Consider the following 22,510-nt stretch of genomic DNA (forward strand, 5'->3'; position numbering starts at 1 on the left):
TATATACAAGCTTACCTTCAAGAGGAATTTGCCTGTCTGGAATCAGGGCTCCCTCAGTAGCCACCTCACCTTCTGCTGCTTCTTTTGCCTCTCTGTCTGACAGATCATTTCCTTCCTCCAATTCTGAGCTCACCTTTTGGTGTGCCTTAATGTGCACGATTGCTACCTTTTCAGGCAGCTGAACTGCTTCCAATAAACTCATTATTGAGTCCGTATAGATGTTTATTTTCCAGATTCTATTACGTCTTTGCAAGTGGTAACTGCATACCCAGCATGTCGTTTTCCGCTGATGACGTAGCTGCTCCCATATTTCCACATCATCAAAAGGAGTGTCCTTCAGATCTGGACAGCTGGAGTAGGTAGGTAGCTCTTGGTGGTCTCCAGGCAGTCATGGTATACGGGCTCCCCTTGGTTTCTGCTGATTTCAGGAACCTTTGCGGGGAAAGCCAGTGACCTCCTTTCACTTCCAGCAGTGGGGACACTGTGAGACACTAGCACAGTTATTTTCTGTCCCAAGGTGAACTTGCACGCTTCCTGGATATTTAGCACCACTGCTGCAACAGCTCTGAGGCATCCCAGCCATCCCTTGGCAGCAGCATCCAGCTGCTTAGTAAAATAAGCAACTGCCCTTCGATATGGGCCCAGGTCCTGTGCTAATATTCCCAAGGCAATCCCGTTTCTCTTGGGAGAAGAGGAAGAATGATTTATTTACATCTGGAAGTCCCAGAGCTGGAGCTGACATGAGAGCTTTCTTTAGCTGGTCAAAGGCTCGCGTGGCCTCCTTTGTCCATTTGTGCCATTTGCAATGAGCACATACAGCAGTTTTACAAGCAGTCCGTAATTATAGATCCACAATCTGCACCACCCCATCATTCCCAAAAAAGTTCGCAGTTCTTTTATTGTCTTGGGTTTCAGGGTTTGACGTATCGCTTCTTTACGATCTTGCCCCAAGGCCCATTGTCCGGCACTAACCTCATAACCCAGGTAGGTCACTTTCTGCTTTACCACCTGAGCCTTCTTCTTCGATACCCTGTACTCCCAGAAAGTTTAGGAGGCTTACCGTCCAGGCCACACATGCTTCTTCTGTCTGGGTAGCTATTAGGAGGTCATCTACGTACTGCAACAGCCTTCTTCCTCCTGATGGGGCTTCCTAGGTCTCCAAGTCCTTTGCAAGTTGCTCTCTGAACAAGGTGGGTGAATTCTTAAAGCCCTGAGGCAACCATGTCCATGTGAGCTGTGTTTTGCACCCACTCTTAGGGCTTTTCCAATCAAATGCAAAGATTTTCTGTCTGGCTTCATGGAGAGGGAGGCAAAAGAAGGCATCCTTCAGGTCTAAAACGGTAAACAAAGTTAGCTCTGGTGTTAAGCCTGTTAATCAATTATCAGGCTAATTCCTTCCCTATCTTCCATTTCCAAGAGGTACTGTCTGTTATAAATGAAGATACAACTCAATCTGAATTTAGTAATATTTATAAAAGGCAATTAAACAGCGCTGGGTGCATGGGGAGTCTACGCTCTGGTTTCACATGCAAGCATGGAAAGCTCCACTCAAGGGAAATTAATCCCACTCTATTAACTGCATTAGCTGCAGCAGGTCTTAATTAAAAGTAGTAATGAAACAGGCCCTTGATACTTTTTGTTATTTTTTAAAACAAGACTAGAAATACTTGGTAATGTATTTCAATAGAAACCTCTATTTTTAGAAAATAGTGGCTTACCTATAAAAAAGCAGCTTTTGGTGTTTAGCTTGTTTCTTTAGTTAAGTAAAATCTTTAAGTATGACTAAAAAAAATACAGCCTTTAAAAAGAATGTGTGAATGATCAACATAAAAAGGCATAATCTCAAATATCAAAGTTGAACTCAGTGATCCAACTCAGGTCATTCTCCAATTCTATGATTCCATGACAGTTACCCATTTGATGTGATGGAAGCTGTCGAGGGAGTGTGTCTGTGAGAGGAGGCTGAAAGAATTTTAGTAGATAAGATAAGCTAATTGGCATGTGAAACGAAGCCCAAAGTTTAGTAAATAAGACAGGTAAGGGACATGTACTATATCTTCTGCTCCCTATTGTGCAAAGAAACTGAGTCAGGAAATTCTGGGATTCCTCATGAACAACAGTTCCTGATAGAAAACAGGAAACACGTTTCAAGTACCAAGTGAAACCTAATCTGCAGTTTAAGCAGAAGCTGAGAAGCTTATAAATCTGCACTGAGATGAGAGGTCAGCCAGCAGTGATGAGGAAGACTCACTAATCTTCATCCCCACGACCCCTGGCGACCACTACCAGAAAACATTGTGCAAGCGTGAATAGGAGGAATCTATGAAAATGACTCCCTGGAACTAATTTTAATACAAAGCTGGGATAGGTCATGCATATATATAGGCATCTTGAGAAACTTCATGCATATGTAACTCTTCACCACATATAACCAAGGCAAGTGCCGCATTGGGGTGTACACGACTTCGGTGGGAAAGTATGCCACCATGCCGCCCAGCACTGAATAAACATACCTACTTTACAGTCTTACTGACTGTGGAGTTTGCTTTCCACGTCACCTGCAACAGCCACTTTGACTAGATACTAGAGTGACTTTGTACCAAGATGAATGTACCAGTTTGATGAAGGCTGGCTCCTTTTGCCAATTTCCTACACCTTTGGTTTCTTTCCCGAGAGGGCCAGACCTCATGACAGAGGGGCAGGAAGCAGTATCATTTCATTCTTTTTTAGTCCTAATTGCCAACCACAGATTGAACTGGAAAGGTGTGGTAAAAGCATGGCAAGTTATTCCTTGGGGAGTCACAGCTGAACAGATTGTGGAAATAAGTCAAGGAAGAATGTGTGGGAATGAGAGAGGGAGTTTTGTGAAACTTCATACATATGTAACTCTTTACTGCATAAAACCAAGGCAAGTTGCCATGTCAGGTGTGCATGACTGGCGGGACTACCCCCCCGTGCTGTCCAGCGCTGAATAAACATACCTACTTTACAATCTTACTGATTGTGGAGTCCATTTTCTGCAAGTCAGGAAGCATAACCAAAGCACTGCCTCCTCCACTACCCCCCCCCCCCCCTTTTTTTTTTTGAAAACAGATGAAGGCGCTGCTGAAGCACTATGATATTATTATCAAGATACAATTATGACAAGCTGCACCAATAAAGACAAACAGGCACACCAAAGCAAAACTGTTTCTACTGGCCCAGTAGCAGCTTACCTGGTGTAATGTAAGCACCCCTCAAGGAAGAGGAGCCACAGGGAAGGCTGGCCTGGTCTGGCCTGATTTGGGCTCCCTGAGCATCGATCAGGTGTTCTCGAAAAGGGAGCTGTAATTCCCCACATGCTCTTCTCAGACCACCACCACTGCTACAGCTGCAGTCATGTTACAGAAGCTGAACTGCATGCAGGTTCACCAGCCAGACAGGTCTCAAGGAGATAAGCTCACTGACCAAGAGCTCGGGCAACGCTGCCCACGGCAACCTGCTGAAGAACCATCCCGCTGCGCAGCGGGAAGTTTTTTTCCCCCGTGAGCTGCTCTGTCCAGCACGGAACCTTCAATATCGGGGCAAAGAACCATTTCGACGTGTGGGGGAACGACGGGGAGCAACCCCCTGAAAGAAAAAGACCCCAGTGAGGGAACACAGCCCCCTCCACTGTCACTCTTGCCGGGGCCAGGTGGCCTCCGGGGCAGCCTCCGAGAAGGCCTCCGGCGTGGCCCCACACGGCTCCCCGAACCCCTCAGCGAAGCCCCGCGTTCGGCCGTGCATTGGCAGCGGTGGCGCAGGCGCAGCGCCTGGCGCCCGCCCTCAGCCATGGCGGACGACGAGCTGGAAGCGCTCCGGCGGCAGCGGCTGGCCGAGCTGCAGGCCAAGCACGGGGTAAGGCGCGGCCGGGGAACCCCGCTCCCTGCCGCCGTGGGGTCTCTCCCGCCGCAGCCCTCACCAAGGCGGGGACGGGCGCGATGTTCCCCTAAGTGACGGCTCCGGGCACAGGCCGGGTCAGGCGGCAGCGGCCTGGCGGTCCCTGCTCTGCGGCCTCGAGGTGCTGGCGGGGGGCCCCTGGTGCTGCTGCAGCGGGAGCAGGAGGTCCCTGAGGGGCATTGCCTGCCCCGCCGGGCCCCGCAGGCAGTCTTTGCCCGCCTTTGTCCCCGCCACCCGCAGCGGTGCGGGTCCCTGCCACCCGTCCTTTCAGTCACATCTGTTTTGTGAGTGTCTCAGATTTCCCGTTCTGCTCTCACACTTTGAAGTGTCACCTGTAAAATTTGAGGTCTAGATGCAACGTTAGGTTCACTTGAATCTCGTTATTACTTCTGAATAGTTACCTGCCAATTTAGTCCTGAAATTCTCTGATAGGATTGTGTTTTCTTCTGCATTGATAAATGCAAAGCATTGCATTGCATTTCTTGCTTTAAAGGATTTAATATCTTTGTTTTCTCAGCTTCAGGGAAGTTTATTGTCTTAGATCTAAACGTGAGGCATTTTAATGTCCAAACCTAGAACAATCTGTGGCTAGATCCAGTAGCAGCAGTCACCAGACTAGTTTGCATTACTGCTTTGTGAGGAAAGAAACAACTAGCGTGGCATGTGTATTTGCTAGGGCAGTAGATTTTTATTTTTAGGATCTAGTTTGTGGTCAGGCAGATTTGGCTGACAATGATTTCTACTAAAATACTTAAACTTGTTGTCCTGTGTCAAATGTTCTTGAATTACAGTATTTTATTCTGATCTCATTCTTTAGGATTCTTCTGCTGATCCGTCGCAACAGGAAGCAAAACAGAGGTATAAATGGGAACTGTTGACTTTCGGTAGTGTCTTAAATCTAATAGTTTTGAATCTTTTCTTCTTTTTTAATATTGTGTTTATTTGGAATGCTCATCTGATTTTTTTGATCTTGGAAAAACGCCAACAAAAGACCAGAAATATGAGAGATTTATGAAGGAAAAAAAAAAAGTAAATTTTAATTTTTCCAAAGTAAAATCATATGTTTAAAGAGCCAGACTTCTGTGAGAAGTTGAGGTGAGAGCACACAGTTGGGGCTTGTATTAACTGAAATACTGAAAATAAAACAAGTAAAATTCCATTTTTGTGAACACCTAGGCAAGTAAGTACATGAAGACTTACTGAAAACTGCTAAATAAATGATGAGGTTTAGTTCTGTCTTGGAGTTGCACAGACTGTTCATTATTCATGCTCTAACAAACTACCTTAGGTGAAATTCTAGATTGAAATGAATTTAGAATCTTTACAGGGGTAGCATGGCTTCCGTTTTTCTATCAGGATGTAATAATCAACTTTAATAAGGGGTAAGTAGTAAACTCCATCTCAATTTCTTGCAAGATGATGTCAGCTATATAGTAACTTTATTGCTGATGTATGTACAGCTCTCCATGACAGAAAATGCTATAGAAGAAACCATATAAATGTAGGGTTTGAAGGGACTTCAGAAAGTCACTTAAATGAATGGAAAGTCTTCTGTAAATTTTATTGTATTGCACATATTATTTTAGGTGTTTGAAATCCCACTTTTAACATGTAGCTAATTTTTTGTTACAGGGAAGCAGAAATAAGAAATACTATTTTAGCTCAAGTTCTCGATCAAGCAGCACGTGCGAGATGTAAGTATCCAATAACTTTCTAATAAAGACTTCTCACCTAGTGTACTCAGTGCTGCTCAAATCAAGAACATACATGCCTGTATAGAGGCTAGAATAGAAAACGTTGAGGTGAAAACCACTACAGCTTTTCGATCGGTGATACCAGTGAGGGGGGTGGTTAACTGATGTCTGAATGACATTAATCCAACTTTTTTGAACTAATAATAGGAGCTGTAGTGATTCAAAATTAGTTAAGAACAAGCATTTAAAGAAATAAATATTTAAAAAATACAGCTTTTTTTTAATCTGTCTTACACTGAAGAAGGGATTTTGATTTAGATTTCACTACCCTGGCATGAAGTCAGTTTGATAAGGACTTTTGTCACTTTTTAGTTACTAGTGAAGCTATTCAGGTATGAATGAATAGAGCCTGTTTTTATTGCAGTGAGCAATCTGGCACTTGTGAAACCAGACAAAGCAAAAGCAGTAGAGAATTACCTTATACAGATGGCAAGATACGGACAGCTACCTGGAAAGGTGAGTTATGGCATATTTTTTTTTAATTTTCTCACATACATCCATTTTCAAACCTAATTCCTTCAAAAATATTGAATGTTTTTAATGTTTGCAAATTAACTGAAAAAATGCAATTAAGAACTTCTGAAGGCTATTACAAAATTCTATCAAACACCTTTTATAAGAAGAGAAAGTGAATTCATTTTTTTGTTACTAAACATCTCTCAGAATGTATTTATATTACTTCTTTCCTAGATAACAGAACAAGTTTTGATAGAAATACTTGAGAAAGCAAGTCAGCAAACAGAAAAGACAACAACAGTAAAGGTAAGCTTCATTTCCTAAATATATTTTTAAATAGTTAAAAAGAAAGCAGAAAAACTGCATGTAGTGTACCACTTTGGTTCAGCATAGAAGTGAACTTCTTATTTACCATCACTGCTACACACGCTGATAAGTATTGGGATTGTATTATAGAAGTCCTTCTCAACAGTCTAATTTGCAGATATTAGCACTGGGATATTGGTGTTTTGTTGTGAGACAGACTGCTGTGCTTTTGTACTGTACCATTATGCCAGGTGGGGACTGGAAGGTTGTGATGGGGTGACTCTTCTGTTCCCTTGTAATATATTAATAGTTAAGTGGGCAGAGTTTGAAAGGCTTGTTCTATGTTGGGCTTACTGTGCCCCTTGTGTTTTCACTTTGTATATTTCATTTTAGTTCAACAGAAGGAAAGTATTGGATTCTGATGAAGAGGATGATTATTAAATACTACTGTTAGACTGTCTGCCAAGTAAATGGCCTGGAAAAGGGCAACAGTTGTCAGGCAGAATGGAAAACCTGAAAATGTTTACGTTTCTTTACCTTTTTTTTAATATAGATATATATAAAGGCCAAACAAATGAACTTGTCTTGTAAAATGGCGTGAGAAGGGGATTTTATAACTTAAACTTTTCTGGTATAAGAAGCCTGAGCAGTGTGGAGTTCCCCACTGCTTCGTTAGCATGAGCGTTTTGTTGCCCCTTACTCAGTGCGTAAGCTATGCTTTCAGCACCTGCACACCCTTAACTTACTGTTATTGGACAAACCTTAACATGAAGACAAGTTAAGTGTAAGGCTTGGAACAGCCAGTCCCTCTAGGAGTTTAAAAGACTTAGCTCCAGAGTCTATAAATTACAAACTGTTAGAAACAAGATTTTCTGAGCCCCTGAAGGAAGCCTCTCCAGCAACTCTGACTCTAAAGTCTTCACTGGAAATTTATAAAATAAAGTGAAAGTTTCAAAGTGGTGATGATTGGTGTGTGGATCAGAGGGCCATCTTCTCAGGTAGCCTGTGTAAAATTGTTACCAACCATAACTGAACTGTTTCCCTATAAAATAATCAAGCTATCTCAAAAAAAGCAAGTTAAAATTAACTGTGTAATATAGCACTGTTCAGACACTTGTTGTATATTCTTAAAACTACCTCCATTTTGTGAAATGGCTGGAGGGTTTCCTATCTTTAAAAAAAAAACAAAAAAGGCAGTTTTCCTAAATTTTCTGCAACTCTGCATGCATAAAGTAAAACTTGTGCTGTACACTTGTTCAAAAATATGGTTATGGAAAGATGATAAATACTGTAATGTTGTGCTGATAAACACTCTATTACCACAAAGCCTTTTTCTGACATAATTTAATAGAAACATGTATGATCTCAACTGCAGTGCTTTTTTTTTTTTTTTTTGGAATGGAATAAAATTTTTTCAAGTGAGCATTAGTGTGTGTGTGTTCTTCATCTAGTGCAAATGTGGTTAAAAAGTATTTAAACAATTATTTTTGTCTGGTTTGGAGTAGACTAGTTGTTCTTTGTTTGTGTTTGTTTACAACGAGGTTTCCTTAACTTCAGCAATTTCATGGGGGTATGCTAAATTACTTAGACTTTAAAATGACCGTTTATTAGTGAAGATTTTCACAGGTTGTTGAAAGGTTTTCTCTTTGGGTGTATCTTAAGTATCCATGTTTCATGTTCCTTTTCCCAAGTTCACTACTTGCTACTTCATTAAGTTTTATTGCCTTGCTGTTCTTCTAAAAGGGCTGGTCTGGAATCTCAGTTACCAAAAACAGAAATAAACTGGACTGTACAGTAACATGCTTTGCAGACAAATCATAACAAGGTTATGAAGTTGATTTTAGCATGTTTATACTATAAATTGATGGGTAAAGCTTCCAGGGGTGCTCCCTTCTAATCCTATTCCAGTTTAGCCTTTGGTCATCATATCTCTGAATGTTGTTTAATTGATAAGCTTGTTTAAGCATGTCAAAGGAATGTTGTAAACTATTTCATTTACCTGAATCAGTCGTTAGGCATTATCTGGAACTGGTCAGTAAGCAATCCTTTTTTATTTATAAACTATATGTCCAAAATGCTTGGAAATAGTCTTTATCCTAGACTGAACATTGAAGTAAAAGTGAGGCAATTGCCTGGTCACTTAAATAGGTGTGGGTTTAACAGGACAACTGCTTTGATACAGTAACAACAGAAAACACAAATTAATTCCTATGAATTTGAACTTTTTCTACAAAACTCTAAAGAAAAAATGTATTTGCATGTTTGCTATATTACAATACAGATTTTGTTAAAAGCTACCGTAGGCAATATGCACCAAGTTAGCATTAAGTTGCATTAGTAAGCTATTGTTGGTATGTGTGTAAATTTACTTCGTTTGAGGGGATAAAAGTTTTTCAAAGGTAAGTACTAGTTTAACATGTGGCCAGTTCCTGTAAAGTATATCAGAAGTACTCTTCCTAGTTAATGGAAAACCTGAAAACATTTCCTTATATTGGTATAGTTTTTGGCTTAGTGTTTTACACTTGTGTGTAAACTTGTGTGTACACTTATGTGTAAACTTGTGTGTAAGTGTGCCACTTTCATTGGCATCTGTACTACCCACAAATGTAATAGTATCAAGCTGACATGGAGATTGGTGGCACTTTGGAACATCGTTGTTCCTACATTCATGCTCAGTGACTGCTTATTGTGGATTATTTCTCTATCGTGTTTAGCTCCATACAAAAGCGAGTTTAAGATGACTAGAACCTTAGGTCTTCCTCAGGTAGGCAGTTGCAGGAGTATCCCTGTATAGCAGGTAGATGCATACTTGTCTAATCAGACTAAATTTTAAGAGTAAAATCAAATAATTATATAGTCATTCATATCGAGCTATTGCAGCTATTTCATTGCTTGCACAGAGTACACAAAACATTTTATGCTTCAAAGAATAATTTAACGTCTAGCCTTCCATAATCTATTGCAGTTAAAAGTTGTTTTTAATAGAAGGAAAAAAAAATCAGAGTTCACATGCTCTGATACTTACCTCTAACACTTTTCAAAGGTATTTAATAACCTATCTCACAAGTCATTCAAAAGCTCCTCAACTAGACTACCATTATTAGGGAATAAGAAAACAGACTTGACACTGAATTTACTGTCACTGTGCTGACTCGTAGTTAGGGCAGTATAATCTGTACTTAGTAGCATACTGGAGCATAGTCTCACTGGTATTAAAAAGCTATTAAGCTGATTTTTCTTATCTCTATTGCCAGGGAATCTTGATACAAGAATCATTTAGGTAAAAGATTATATAATTAAGATAAACTAATTTCTCAATATTTAGTTTGGAAATCAGATCTATACAAGTTTAAGTAAAATTTAGAAGTAGTATCTAGGCATTTCAAAAATAGCATTGCCTGGCTTTAAGGTAATAATTCTTGTTTTTATTGTAGGTAAGGATAAGTGACTTACTCTAAGACATTAGGAAGGAAAATCTATTTTTAGTTCAATCTCTTTTTCCTCTTGCTCTTTTGGCTTGCGATAGCTGAACATCAATCCTACCATTTTCTTTTTGTTAATGGGAAGGTGGAGCAGGAGAAGAAAGTTTTAAGTGCAAATGTTCAGTTTTACTAACAATTCTGTATTGTGCACCTCTATGCCTTAAATCCAAAACCATACAGCCTTGTAGCAGCAGTAACTATATATCCATTAACTAGTTGTAATACTATTATCTACTAGAAATCTATGAATGTAGGGCAGAAGAGGGAAGAAAGTACTATTGAACTTGAGAGTAAATTCCAACAGATTCCTCAGTTTACAGAGATGTGAGGTGAAATCTTCAACTGTCCACAAAAACAAATGGAAGTAAATCTCCATAAAAGATTCAATGCTTTAAATAAGCACTCAAAGAAAACAGTGGTTTTAAGTATTATTTTACTAGCTTTTTCTTCCCATCTTTTGGCACAAATCCAAGGCACATTAGAAAAATCAGATAAATTCATAAATATATAAACACATGACCTTCAACTACAAGTGTTTGTATGTGCTCTTAATGCACGTTTTATCTCTTCAATTAAAAAGTTATTTGAAAAAAAGCACTGGTATGTCCTCCAGCTTTGTACTTTGCCAGGCAGTTTACAGATATTGCAGCTAAAAGGAACAGAATTATTCATACAAATATTTTATGAAATAAAATGCAAGCTGGATGTGATGAGCCAAGAATGAAGAATACTGCACTTAAAACTGAACTTAGAACTTAGAACTGCACTTGTACAATTTACACATTCTCCTCCCATAATCAAACATTAGAAAATGAAGTCCAAATCTAAGCAGTCATCTCAGCTACGAGCTTTTGATTCTTCAGTCATCGCACCTAGGAATGGTGTAATACCTGACATATTCCAACAAGTGCATACTGATATGAGAGGTACCTTTCAGAAATGGAAGTCTACCTGTTAAAGAAACAGTCCATAACAGGTTTTTAAGCAGCATTTTTGTCTGCAGATGTTACCCAGGTTCAGAATCATGAATATTTGTGCATTTTTTTGAATGACTTGCTTTAGAGGAAGAAAAAAAATGTGTGTCCTTATACATGCTTGTTTCTGCACATTTTCTAATTAGGCTGTGAACAGTGAATCCAAAGTTCAGGTTCACAAGAGTTCTCTACTTTTCTCCACTCTTAAAAAGAACTTCATCTTGTAGATCCAACACAGGTGAGCATTACAAAGAAATTAGCAAGGATTAGTTCCCTTCACATTAATAGCATGTATAAATGTCTAACATGGTGTCACAGATGTTACAGACTACTGTTTTCCCAGCTACTGAAATATACAGAAATATATACTATAATGGTTTGTAATATTACAATAAAAATAGAGACATTTCATTTACCTCTGGCAATAAATAGTTTGTTATCCAATATATCTTTATATATATAAATATATATATATTTATATATATTTATCCAATGTAGTGGTAAAACCTGAAAATGCAAAAATTATTCAAAGACTTCTAAAAACAAAGGGGGTGGCTAAAAAATACAATACAAGATTTGGTTTGGTTTACTCTTACATGCAGTTTTTTTTAGTAAGTGCTAAGTAGAATAGGAAAGTAATTTTGCTGTCTACCTCTCAGTACTTCCCTGTTGAGATGAGTAATGATTTGTTTGTGTAGTTACCTCCAACATTAACAGTCTTTGAAAGTGCTAGGAACATTCTGTTTCTGTTGAAGAGTCATCCTTGTGTTCTGTTCTGAAGGCATAGCTTGCAATCGTCACTGAATTTTTTGATACGCAGCAAAGGAATATAGAAATTAACACCACCTAGTTCCTCAGCTTTTGACATCAAGTTTGCACTTCCTTGTCAGTGTTTGGAAAGCAAGTCATCACAGCAGTCTCTTGATTGTGAAATACGTGGATTTCTAGGGCCAGATAAACTATTGTCACTGACATTCTCTGCTGAAAGTGGTACGTTAACAGTGTGTCTTCGGTGCATTAATTTACTCCTTTGAGGAGCTTCTAGCATGTCATCACGTTTCACAAACCCACCAATCCATCCTGTGTCAGTCATTTTAACTTTGCTCTGGTCCAGTGTTTCAACAGATTTTAACTTGTTTTTGTCAAAGCTTTTAATAGCTAACTGTGAGGACAGAAAAATGGTACATTAAAAGCATTGTCTAGTTTCTTCATTACAAAAATGTAAATGAACATAGTGTTTCTTGAATATAATTACCACATTAATTTAATGGTATTCTCAACACTGAGAACACAGCCAAGGATTAGAAATAGCATACTTTGTAGGACAGATATTATCTTCAGTCTAGATGTGAGGAAACGAGAAGAGACCAGGCTACATATAAATCAGTACCAGAACTGAAATTGAAGCATTTCACTGCATTATGCCAGTATGATCCCTAACTCTTCTGAATAGCTTTTATAATACAGGTCTCAAGGTACCATAACAACCATTATCTGCATTAATAGCAGATAAAACAAGTATTAAACAAATAATTCAAGTAAGTGTTTCCTCTTACCTGATGCAATAATTCATAGTCAAAATTTGGGACACTTTTATCTCTTGTTATTGTTCTCCATAAATGGTTCCCTCTAAAACATATTAAAAAAATAAATTTATCTTTATAAAGAAACATACTTCCAAGTCTTTTCACAAGTCTTGTTCACTGAAAATCCACAAGGTGGCACTGTCTCAACATAGAAGGGCTACAATATTTTTTTCCTGCAAAATATCAGTGTTCTACTATTCCCTGTATTTTATCGCAGAATATACATTGAAGTTTAAAAGATCATAGCAAAACCCAACCTCTGAGTGAAGCACTAAGAAAATATTTTTAACAGTCTGGCTCAGAAATTCCTGATTTATAGTACACCAAGTACTAATGCAAAAACAATTTTAAAATACATTTGCAAGTACTCCTTCACGGGCCAGGTTTTCCCCTCCCTCAAGTACAATAAATGTATTTCTGAGGAAGTTTCTATACTTACTTGTTAAATCTGTTAATTGATTGGACCAGTTGATGTTGTCTGCTTAAGGGATCATTGGCTTTCTCACATGGCTTAGAATTCACTAGGGATTGAAAAGAACAAGTAGATAAAATTACAGGCACACTTAAGATTTTTTTAAAAAATCAGTTCTGAATGAAAAGTGATATCTCCTGACATTGGATTTAAACTTTTACAGTAAACCTGTAATAGTAGTAACTTGAATTTCTCATCATTTCTCTTTGGAAACTTCAAAGCATTTTAAGTTCTGTGACAAAGCATTCTTGATCAGATTATCATGACTGGCCAAGCCTTTGTAGACACTATATAATTCTGGACTTTGTGAATCTTAATTCCAGTTTTTACAAACCTGAACTAACATACATGTGCTATTCCACCTCCTCATTAATATTACTTACTCATGTTTTCTACTGGTCTTTTTAAAACTATTCCTATACTATTTGAAAGGACTGTCTCAGTCTTTGGCATCAGTATACAGTGATAAATTTTAACAAAATATTTACATTCTTTCTTCAGGAAGCAGACAACAGTTATTATGAAAAGTCTAACTAAAATGTGTGTATGCCAAAATGAGCACTACTTCTCCTTATTTTCCCTACTTCCTGGTCACACAGCCTCATTCCCTTCTTTCCACAGTTGTGGTGGCAGCAGACCGTTTGCTATGCTGAGTTATCTAGCTCAGCTCAAAACTTGTTACATCTATTTCCCCACGTTAGTGAACTATATCAGCTGGGAAATCATCTGAGAAACTTCCGAGGCAGCATAAGGAAGCAGTGGATAAAGAGAACCAGAAGCTGAGGGAGGAGGTGGTGATGGACCAGGAGTAACACCATTTCTTCTAAGCGAGCCATTGCATCAGCTCGGCTGTGCTGTCAAACTGGTACCATGTTTCTCAACGTATTTGCTTAGACTGTACTATATATGCTGCCATTTATAGAAATACCTTCTGCAAATCTTGCTTGTTGGCCTAGAAAGCTTTGTAGCTCTTAATTTCTGTCCTATAACCTGAGAGACAGTAACAAATTGAAGTATCGCTCCCTAATCTGTTTTAGGGCAATGTAAATGATAATTACAGGTGATTTAATCTGTTTTACTTTGCACTGAGATGGACAAAATTACATGGTTAATTATATCATCTCAAATGTGCCATGTTTTTTAATGTGAAATGCTTTTGCCTGTAAAATTCCACCCACCATGCACCAAACAAGTGAGAATTGAGTTTGTGGAAGAAAGTTTGCTGAGTTTAGTTATAGCATTTTAGGTGTTCCAGTAATAAACATGAAAAATAGTTTGTTGTTCTTTAATAATATATAAATCATATCGCCACATACGAATTCCTAAATCTTGTTATTCATACCAGTGGAAATTAGACATGTACCTTTTTTTCTTATCTTGATAGTAGCATGCTGCTCATAATCCTTTTCTCTTTCTGCTGATGTAGGTACATAGCTTGGTGCTGTTTCCAGCAACTTAATGATATTTGAATTCTTAATTTGAAAATTTTCACCAGTATTAAAAAAAAGAAAAAAGGAAAGAAAAAAAAGTAAAAATTAGAATGCTAGCCTATTCAAAGCATGTTAACTGCCAAAATGAATTTAACAAACACAAAAGTACCTCTTTATAAGTACAAACTTTAAACTGTATCAGTCTGACTAGGGACAAAACCAGTGTTCTCTAAGCTGCATTGTGCCAGAATGCTTTAGTAGTCCTGGATTACTATTTTAAATTACACTATTTACAACTAAGCTATTTATGATTAAATTATAATACACATACTGAAATTGATGCAATACAGAATTCCGTGGCCATTATGCTACATCTCAGAAGCTACTTAATGTATAAAGATAGGGACCATTCATCAAGTCAATTCAGAAGTCTTGGCTAATGATGGGCTGAAAATGTTGTGACAAACAGTTACATTTGTTTTCTTTCTTACATAATGTTTATGGAACATGAAAAAAATCTAACCTTGGAAACAAACTTTCTGCACTCACCGGCTCAGCACAGTCTGCAGGGGTACAGTTCCTTTCATTCCTTATGTGTGTCATGGCACCATTCTGAAGCAGCAAGTCTACCAGGGCTTCGTTCTTCCCTATCACAGCCTCATGCAGTGCTGTATTTCCTTTGGCATTAGAAAGGTTAACAGAAGCTCCATGCTGGACAGCAAAATAAAATAGAAGTTACAAAGAAAGAGCAGCATAAAATGGAGATAGCACATTATTATTCCTTCTCTCTCCCCTTTCATTTTCCATGTATCAATCAGAACAATACAACAGCAGCCTTGTGGCTGTATGCAAAAACAAAGCATATGCTAGCAATCACCAGTTCAACAATAAGCCACCTGGCCATATTATTTCCTACTCTCTCACAGCCACAATTTCATGGATAAACTCATTTCTTTTTTTGCATGTATATAGTATATATTCCAAGTTTAAAAGAGATAAAAAAAAAATCACACAATGCAAAAAACCCTATGCAACAGAATCCTAAGCAAGAAAACCTGCCATCTGCCACAGAGAAGTTCCATAAAAACAATAAGCTGTACAATAGCAAAGTAATATTTATCTAATCAAAAGATATGAATGGAGAGGGTTGACAGAAGTGCGAGAACAAATACTCTCCATTTTTTTCTGAGTAGTTTTGATGGAGAAATGCTTAAAGATATACTAATCCCGAGTACAACATAAACACAGATATCACATACAAAAATTCTATTCTGAACATTGTTTTCAGTGATCCTTCTCACCTGTAACAACAAGGCACTAGTCTCGTACTGACCATTCAAGCATGCATAAATTAAAGGAGTATTTCCATATATATCCCTTTTATTTTGTTTAGCATTGTAATCCATCAGACGCTTTACCACCTGTTGGAAGAAGTAACAACTTTTTAATTTAATCTAACCACAATCACACAATGGAAGTCCTTCCCACTTGTCTTATAATATAGTTATTTTTTAACTTAGAATGAAAAAAGAGATGGAAAAAAAAAAAGATTGGAGAAAAATCTCACCAAACAGATGGTAAATATAAGCATCTACTACTATCATACCAGTTTTCACTGGTATGATAGTTTTTAGCTCACACTTAAAAAAAAAAAAAAAAAAGGCTAGAAAATAATAATAAAAAAATACAATGAATATTCATTAACCTAAAAGTTTGTGTTGTATTCTTGTTTCCTTCTTGCTTCTGTAATGTTTTGTCTCCCCATTAGCTTCATGATTCTCACAATTTTTACTCCTTGCATTTCTCAGCTCCTTACTCTTACGCCACCTTTTCTGCATTTTCCTACTTCCAGTCTCCTATCTGCACCTGCTTTTTCCTGGTTGGTATTCTTCCTATCTCATGCACTTGGTGTCCTGTACTAATATCCTACTCTCAATAGCTCATGCTTCTGCTTCATTGCTATTGCCTCCCTGACCTCAAGTTAGGGATGAGGTTATCAGCTACCCTAAGAGCTCACTTGTCCCATAATCTACTAAAATGAGTTACATTATTGACAATATAGTAAATATTTAACGGTGTGGCAAACTGAAATTGCCAAGTCTATAGCATCAACAGATGCATACATACCGTCCTTGAAGAGGAAGAAGGGAGGAAGGCAAAGAGAAAACATACAGAAAGATTAAGCTGCACAATGTATGTTTAAGTGTTTGATGTAAGATGGTACCATTACTGGCAGCACCTTCATCAAAATGGTATTTTATACCATTAAGATAAAATGGTTGCCTACTGAAACTGCTTCATTGGAAAGAGACTGACAGAAGATTTTAGAAATGAACAAGAAAAAGCAAACATTAAATGAATTTTAACTGTTATTGGTTTAGTCTTGTTGCTAATCTCACAAAACAGCTTTTTGCTGGTGGTTAAGTGTTAAATAGCTTGTATTTAAAGAAGAGGCTTAAATACCTGGAAGTGACCCTTCTGGCAGGCTAAGTGAAGAGGAACTGCATGTTGAGCATTCTTGGCACTGACACTGGCTCCATGTTTCAACAAGAGAGAGACAAGTTCAGAGTGTCCATGCAGTGCAGCCATGTGCAGTGGTGTAAAACCATCTTGGTTTGAAACATTTACGCCAAGTCCATTAGTAGGGATCCTTGCAAATTTCTGTTGAGGAAAATATACAACAAAACTATATAATTAATCATGTTACTTTCTATTGACCAAAGAAACAATCAAATTCCTACTAAGTACACATCAAATGGGCAGACAAACATTACAAGAACTTCTGCTACAGAACCTAATTTGAGACCTTCAGGAAAACAGATGGTAAACCAGAGCAGCTCAGTAGTACTTCTCAAGAGAATAATGAGTTTTAGAATAATGAGTTTTATTTTTCTCTCTTTTCTTCCAACACGATAGCTTCTTATATAGAAATTCCAGAAATTCTGTTTCAGAACCACTGAAAAGAGGTTGGCCAAATCTCTGTCTCCCACACCTCAGGTATTTATACACATTGATGAGATCCCCTTTCAGTCTTCTTTTCTCCAGACTGAAGAGACCCAGGTCTCTCAGCCTTTCCTCATAAGAAGGATGCTCCAGGCCCCGTATCATCTTTGTGGCCCTCTGCTGGACTCTTTCCAGGAGATCCCTGTCTTTTTTGTACTCGGGAGCCCAGAACTGGACACAGTACTCCAGGTGAGGCCTGACCAGGGCACAGTAGAGGGGGAGGATCACCTCCCTTGACCTGCTGGCCACACTCCTTTTAATGCACGCCAGGATCCCATCGGCTCTCTTGGCCACAAGGGTACACTGCTGGCTCATGGTCAACCTGTCATCCACCAGGACCCCCAGGTCCTTCTCCTCAGAGCTCCTCTCCAGCAGGTCATCCTCCAGCCTGTACTGATGCACGTGATTGTTCCTTCCCAGGTGCAGGACTCCACACTTGCTCTTACTAAAACTCATTAGGTTTCTTTCTGCCCATCTCTCCAGCCTGTCCAGGTCTTGCTGAATGGCAGCACAGCCTTCTGGCATGTCAGCCACCCCTCCCAGCTTTGTGTCATCAGCATACTTGCTGAGGGCAGACACTATTCCCTCATCAAGGTGAAGATGTTGAACAAGACCGGACCCAGCACCGACCCCTGGGGAACACCCCCAGTCACAGATCTCCAGCCAGACTCTGCGCCGCCGATCACCACCCTCTGAGCTCAGCCAGTCAGCCAGTTCTCAACCCACCTTACTGTCCACTGTTCTATCCTACACTTCCTCAGCTTTGCTATCAGGATGTCATGGGAGACAGTATGGAAAGCCTTGCTAAAGTCAAGGTAGATGACATCCACTGCTCTCCCCTCATCTACCCAGCCTGTGGTATCATCATAGAAGGCAACAAGGTTGGTCAAGCATGACTTCCCCTTGGTGAATCCATGCTGATTACTCCTCATAACCTTATCCTCTTCCAATTGCTTGGAGATGGCATCCAGAACAAGCTGTTCCAACATCTTTCCAGGGACAGAGGTTTTTCACTCCATTATCAAGTAAGCCTTTGAACACTTAATCCTGTGCCAAAAATTTTATACAGTTTAGTTAAAAAAGAAATAACTTGATATCATCAGGTGAGCTCTGTTATGGTCTGTACATATTTTATTACTTTTTGGATAGAGATACAGAAGTGTTGGGCAATATGAATGCTATTTCTCTAGAGCTAGAAGTTGAATTATGTGAACACAAATTATTCTTTTTATAGAATGAATATTCCAACCTTTTGTGCTGGCCCACATTTTGAGCACTGGCATAATGGATGGCAGAATTCTGTTTTTGATGTACCGACTGTGTCATCTTCATCTTCCAACTCTTCTTCCATCCACTCTAATAGATAACGTACCTGGTATAAAAAGCAAGTCTTTCTTTATAGAGCCCAAAGGCTCCATAGCCTGATAAATCTGCATATCAGCATCTTACACAAGCAAGATTTACAAACATACACTTGTGAATAACTCAGGAAGACTATGTATCTATTTCCTGGTATCATCTCCCCAAAGCCAAATTACAAAAGTCAAATGTTATTGTTGACAAAGCAGCTAGAAAGTTCACCAAGTATAGCAGTGAAGTAAATTATAAATGACTTCCTGCTGCCTAATCAAGACTTCAGTGTTCACCTCTGCTCAAACCCTCCAAATCCTTTTAGCTGAGATAATGATTAGACCAAGATTGGTGTCAGCTCACGTCAACATGAATTTTGCTTCATCTTTTGCTTTAACAAACATGAGAAGTGACATGGATAATGATATTTAATGAATATCCAAACATTGCAGGGACACTGACTTTTCTTAGGCCTGTAACTTCACAGGAGCTTAACAGTTTTACTTCTTCCTCAATGTATAATGCCTCCTTTTTGTGAGAGAGGCCCTTCAGTGAAGCTAGTTTTAGGATTCAGAGCATTCATTCCTATGCTATCTTCCAGCAGTGATGCTTACTGCATTTCATTCTGACCTTAAATTCTACAATTCTACAACAAAAAAATTATACAACAAAAACAAAAAATTAAGAAATACATTTTTACACTGAAATTCATTAATCCACTGTAAACTAAAGACATCTCAGAATTACTAGTGACTGTATTAAGACCCCATTTATTGCACCATCTGACCATGTTATGCCCGACACCTATCTTGTGTATCATTCTGGGTTTGTACTATGCTCAGTGAGGCAAGACTCTTCAATAGCCACTTTCCCCCTCCTGTCACAACTCAGTACTGGTACTCTCATTATCCAAATGCACATCTCTCAATATACTGATATCAGAGTCTCGCCAAAAATCTGAACATGCTAATCCCATGCATTATCTCTATCATAACAGTGGAATTGCCCTTTTTTCTTTCCATTTTTGGTAAAAACATTGAACGTACACACACTGAAGTATCTCAGGAAATCATTCATAATCTCATTTTGCCAGTTAACTTTATCATCTAACACCTCCTCTATATTTCAAAATAACACAATTTCTGGAATATATAGCAGAGCCAAATTGTACCCCATGTGCCAGACTTTTAGCTGTTCCACAGGAGTTCTTTTATAGAGGAGACTTTTCTTTCTCTTTTTTTTTTTTTCCCCACAGTGTACAGCTGACCACCAAATCCAATCATTACAAATAAAAGACCAAAAATTGATGTTAAGCAGTATTGACTACTACTACACAATACTAACTTTTAGAGTCATATAAAGCTTTCTTACAAGCAACATACAGTGGGCTAAGGCAATTCTTAACAATCGCCACCCATAACGGATCTATAATCATCTACCAATTCAGCAGCCACTAAACATACAAAACGTATAGCTTGAGAACCTCCTCCCAAAAAACTGCTACATAACTCTGAAACACATTTTGAGAATAAAGCTTAACATACTCTAGGTAGATCCTTCCTCCATGCTGTCCTCGTATACTTTTTTCCCCACTAAAGACACAGAAAATTTATCAAAGCAAGCTAAATTTTACATTCAAAATGCAGAATTGTTTGTCATTGGGTCAGTTAATTAAGCTCACAGCCACTGATTAACATCATTATCCCCAATCTAAAGTATTAAGTGCTTTTGAAGTTCGCAGGTGCTATGATGATGACACAGGTTATTTTTTTTGGCTTCCTGAACAATCACAGCATATTTTTTTTATTTTATTTTTTTAATCTTCTGGTTCCATAGCACTTTTTTAAATGCCTGCTCTTTGTAAAGCTCAACTGACTGTCACAGTGGAAATCTACAACAGCACTAATGACCCTTCTGATGCTTCTGTTCCTATGAAGACAGACCTCAGGCCATCAGAACAAGATAAGAATTTTTAAATAACCCTTTTTTTAATAGATATGCAAGCCATAACCATGCCATCCAATTGGACAGTCCTCATTATAATGAACAGTTTTACATGAACTTGAGTAATGTGGAAAGTACTGTAGGTAAAATGACTTGGGGATATGGAGTGAAAATTCTTGGTAGAAAATGAGCTCTACGTGATTGTTTCTGAAGGAAGATACTTAGCAAAGCATTCTTCATTTACTATTATTTACAAACAGCTTCCTCAATTTGAATGACTTAAATTTGAATATTCAACAGCCATTCTAAGACTCACCATTTCCAGATCTCCATCAGCAACTGCTCTGAGGAGTTTTTCCACCTATGTATGAAGAAAACAATTTATTTGCTTTGTTAATATTCATATTAAGCTGTACATGGAAAATCCTGTGTCCTTTATTAACCCTCTAAGCTCAAGTAGTAAGATTAGTGCTGGCCCATTTCATATTTGTTAATAAAGTTTTAAAGAAAAAACTTTCTTCCTTTATGAAATATAAAAGATGTGAATATGCAGCCATTTGATGATCTCTTGACTTGCTCAGTTAAACAGCATTTACCCAAACAGAAGACATGTAAGCTAATATACATTATTATTCTGCTTCAGCAGGAACTGACCATACATTTCCGTTGTGAACGTAACACTGTAAAAAAATCTGCTCAGGATAAACTCCTACGCTGATGAACACTACTACTGTCTGGGCTCTTGCTGATATGCTACCAAAATCACAAAGGATGACAAGTTGTTTTATTTTACTAGATAACAAAGAACAGTTTAAGATCAAAAAGATGCTTTCCAGTTGCCCACTTCACATCTGCAGATTATTGGTTTATTCCTATGTTAAAAACAATCATTCATAAACCTGGCTTGATTGTAAGGAATAAATTTGTTTTCTTACTTAAAATGTTTGATAATTAAATATCAAAGGGTATGTTCACACCAGCAAAAGCCAAACCTCTTCTTCAGTAATGGCACAGTTGCCAGTGAAAAGTTATGGAGACTCCGTTAACATTATCACTAGGCAACTTGTTTAGCATCTGCAGATTGTTGAAGAATCATTCAATAAGCTTTGGGAAAGACTGATTCATCATTATAGCAAATTATTCTAGTACTGTGCCATTATCACCAAAGATGCTGCTGTGTGAGCAAAGTTGTTTCAATATTAAGGAACACCGTGCAAGCTGAAGATGTCATAGAGCTAGTCACACTTCAATCTTTCTCTGGAAATGACTGCTTTGTTCATTACAGCTGCATCTCAACATGCTTGTATTATCAAGTGTTCTGTATACAGTACAGAAAGATATAATTGAGAGCAATAAAATATTTTAACCTCCCACTGTTCCAGAAAGCATGCTACTATTCTTGGAGCTGTCCTTTTAGATAGCACATGTGACAGTATCACTCAGAGGAGGCATTATTATTCACAGAATAGAAATAAATGGACACTCCTTGAGAGTTCATAGCTCTACTTACGTTACTAATTGCAACTTGTACATCAGTAACACTGAGCTTGTGTTTCACCATTACAGAACTTCAAGCAGTCTTCACTTTTCTGGAAGGGTGGGGAGGAAGGGAATTGCTTATTTTTAACTAAGTTGAACGTAGTTCACTTTAGTACAAACTAGTTATTATTCACATTATAACTCTAGCATATCCTGTGAATCAGAAATATTTATCAGACAGCTGATGGCAAAAAAAAATATTGTTTTTAACTTTTTGAAAGGCATGAATGGACAAATTATTTATGATAAACTCTACATTTTGTGTAGAAACTATCAGCTGCTTTCTACAGCATTTC

General features: G+C 38.2%; 3 protein-coding genes across 11 annotated transcripts in view; 1 reads left to right on the top strand and 2 right to left on the bottom strand.

The window, feature by feature from the left end:
* LOC137862111 (neural-cadherin-like) overlaps nucleotides 1–3,617 on the bottom strand; it is a 66,747-nt gene extending 63,130 nt beyond the window's left edge. The window contains 2 exon segments of the mRNA XM_068693791.1: nucleotides 16–1,332; nucleotides 3,216–3,617. The gene's annotated coding sequence lies outside the window, so the exon portion shown is untranslated.
* Nucleotides 3,618–3,725: 108 nt separating this feature from the next.
* Nucleotides 3,726–22,510, top strand: part of PDCD5 (programmed cell death 5) — a 38,186-nt gene continuing 19,401 nt past the window's right edge. Inside the window, exons 1-6 of one of the 3 annotated variants that reach the window (XM_068693975.1) lie at nucleotides 3,733–3,876; nucleotides 4,736–4,776; nucleotides 5,551–5,612; nucleotides 6,037–6,128; nucleotides 6,363–6,434; nucleotides 6,828–7,857. In XM_068693975.1, coding sequence (XP_068550076.1) covers nucleotides 3,811–3,876; nucleotides 4,736–4,776; nucleotides 5,551–5,612; nucleotides 6,037–6,128; nucleotides 6,363–6,434; nucleotides 6,828–6,875 — 381 coding nt within the window. In that variant the 5' untranslated portion in view covers nucleotides 3,733–3,810 and the 3' untranslated portion in view covers nucleotides 6,876–7,857. Of the gene's footprint in view, nucleotides 3,877–4,735; nucleotides 4,777–5,550; nucleotides 5,613–6,036; nucleotides 6,129–6,362; nucleotides 6,435–6,827; nucleotides 7,858–22,510 lie in introns of those variants that run through there. The other 2 variants (XM_068693973.1, XM_068693974.1) reach the window with 2 other exon arrangements.
* The window catches only part of ANKRD27 (ankyrin repeat domain 27), a 49,987-nt gene continuing 37,809 nt past the window's right edge, over nucleotides 10,333–22,510 (bottom strand). For 5 of the 7 annotated variants that reach the window (XM_068693948.1, XM_068693944.1, XM_068693945.1 and 2 more), the window contains 9 exons: nucleotides 20,992–21,036; nucleotides 18,631–18,753; nucleotides 16,842–17,039; nucleotides 15,680–15,799; nucleotides 14,928–15,089; nucleotides 14,312–14,420; nucleotides 12,916–12,997; nucleotides 12,447–12,519; nucleotides 10,333–12,052 (listed from right to left, as the gene is read on the bottom strand). In XM_068693948.1, the coding sequence (XP_068550049.1) occupies nucleotides 11,777–12,052; nucleotides 12,447–12,519; nucleotides 12,916–12,997; nucleotides 14,312–14,420; nucleotides 14,928–15,089; nucleotides 15,680–15,799; nucleotides 16,842–17,039; nucleotides 18,631–18,753; nucleotides 20,992–21,036 (1,188 nt within the window). In that variant the 3' untranslated portion in view covers nucleotides 10,333–11,776. The remainder of the gene's footprint in view (nucleotides 12,053–12,446; nucleotides 12,520–12,915; nucleotides 12,998–14,311; nucleotides 14,421–14,927; nucleotides 15,090–15,679; nucleotides 15,800–16,841; nucleotides 17,040–18,630; nucleotides 18,754–20,991; nucleotides 21,037–22,510) is intronic. The other 2 variants (XM_068693949.1, XM_068693943.1) reach the window with 2 other exon arrangements.

Source organism: Anas acuta, chromosome 10, assembly GCF_963932015.1.
Source record: "Anas acuta chromosome 10, bAnaAcu1.1, whole genome shotgun sequence".
NCBI lineage: Eukaryota > Metazoa > Chordata > Aves > Anseriformes > Anatidae > Anas > Anas acuta.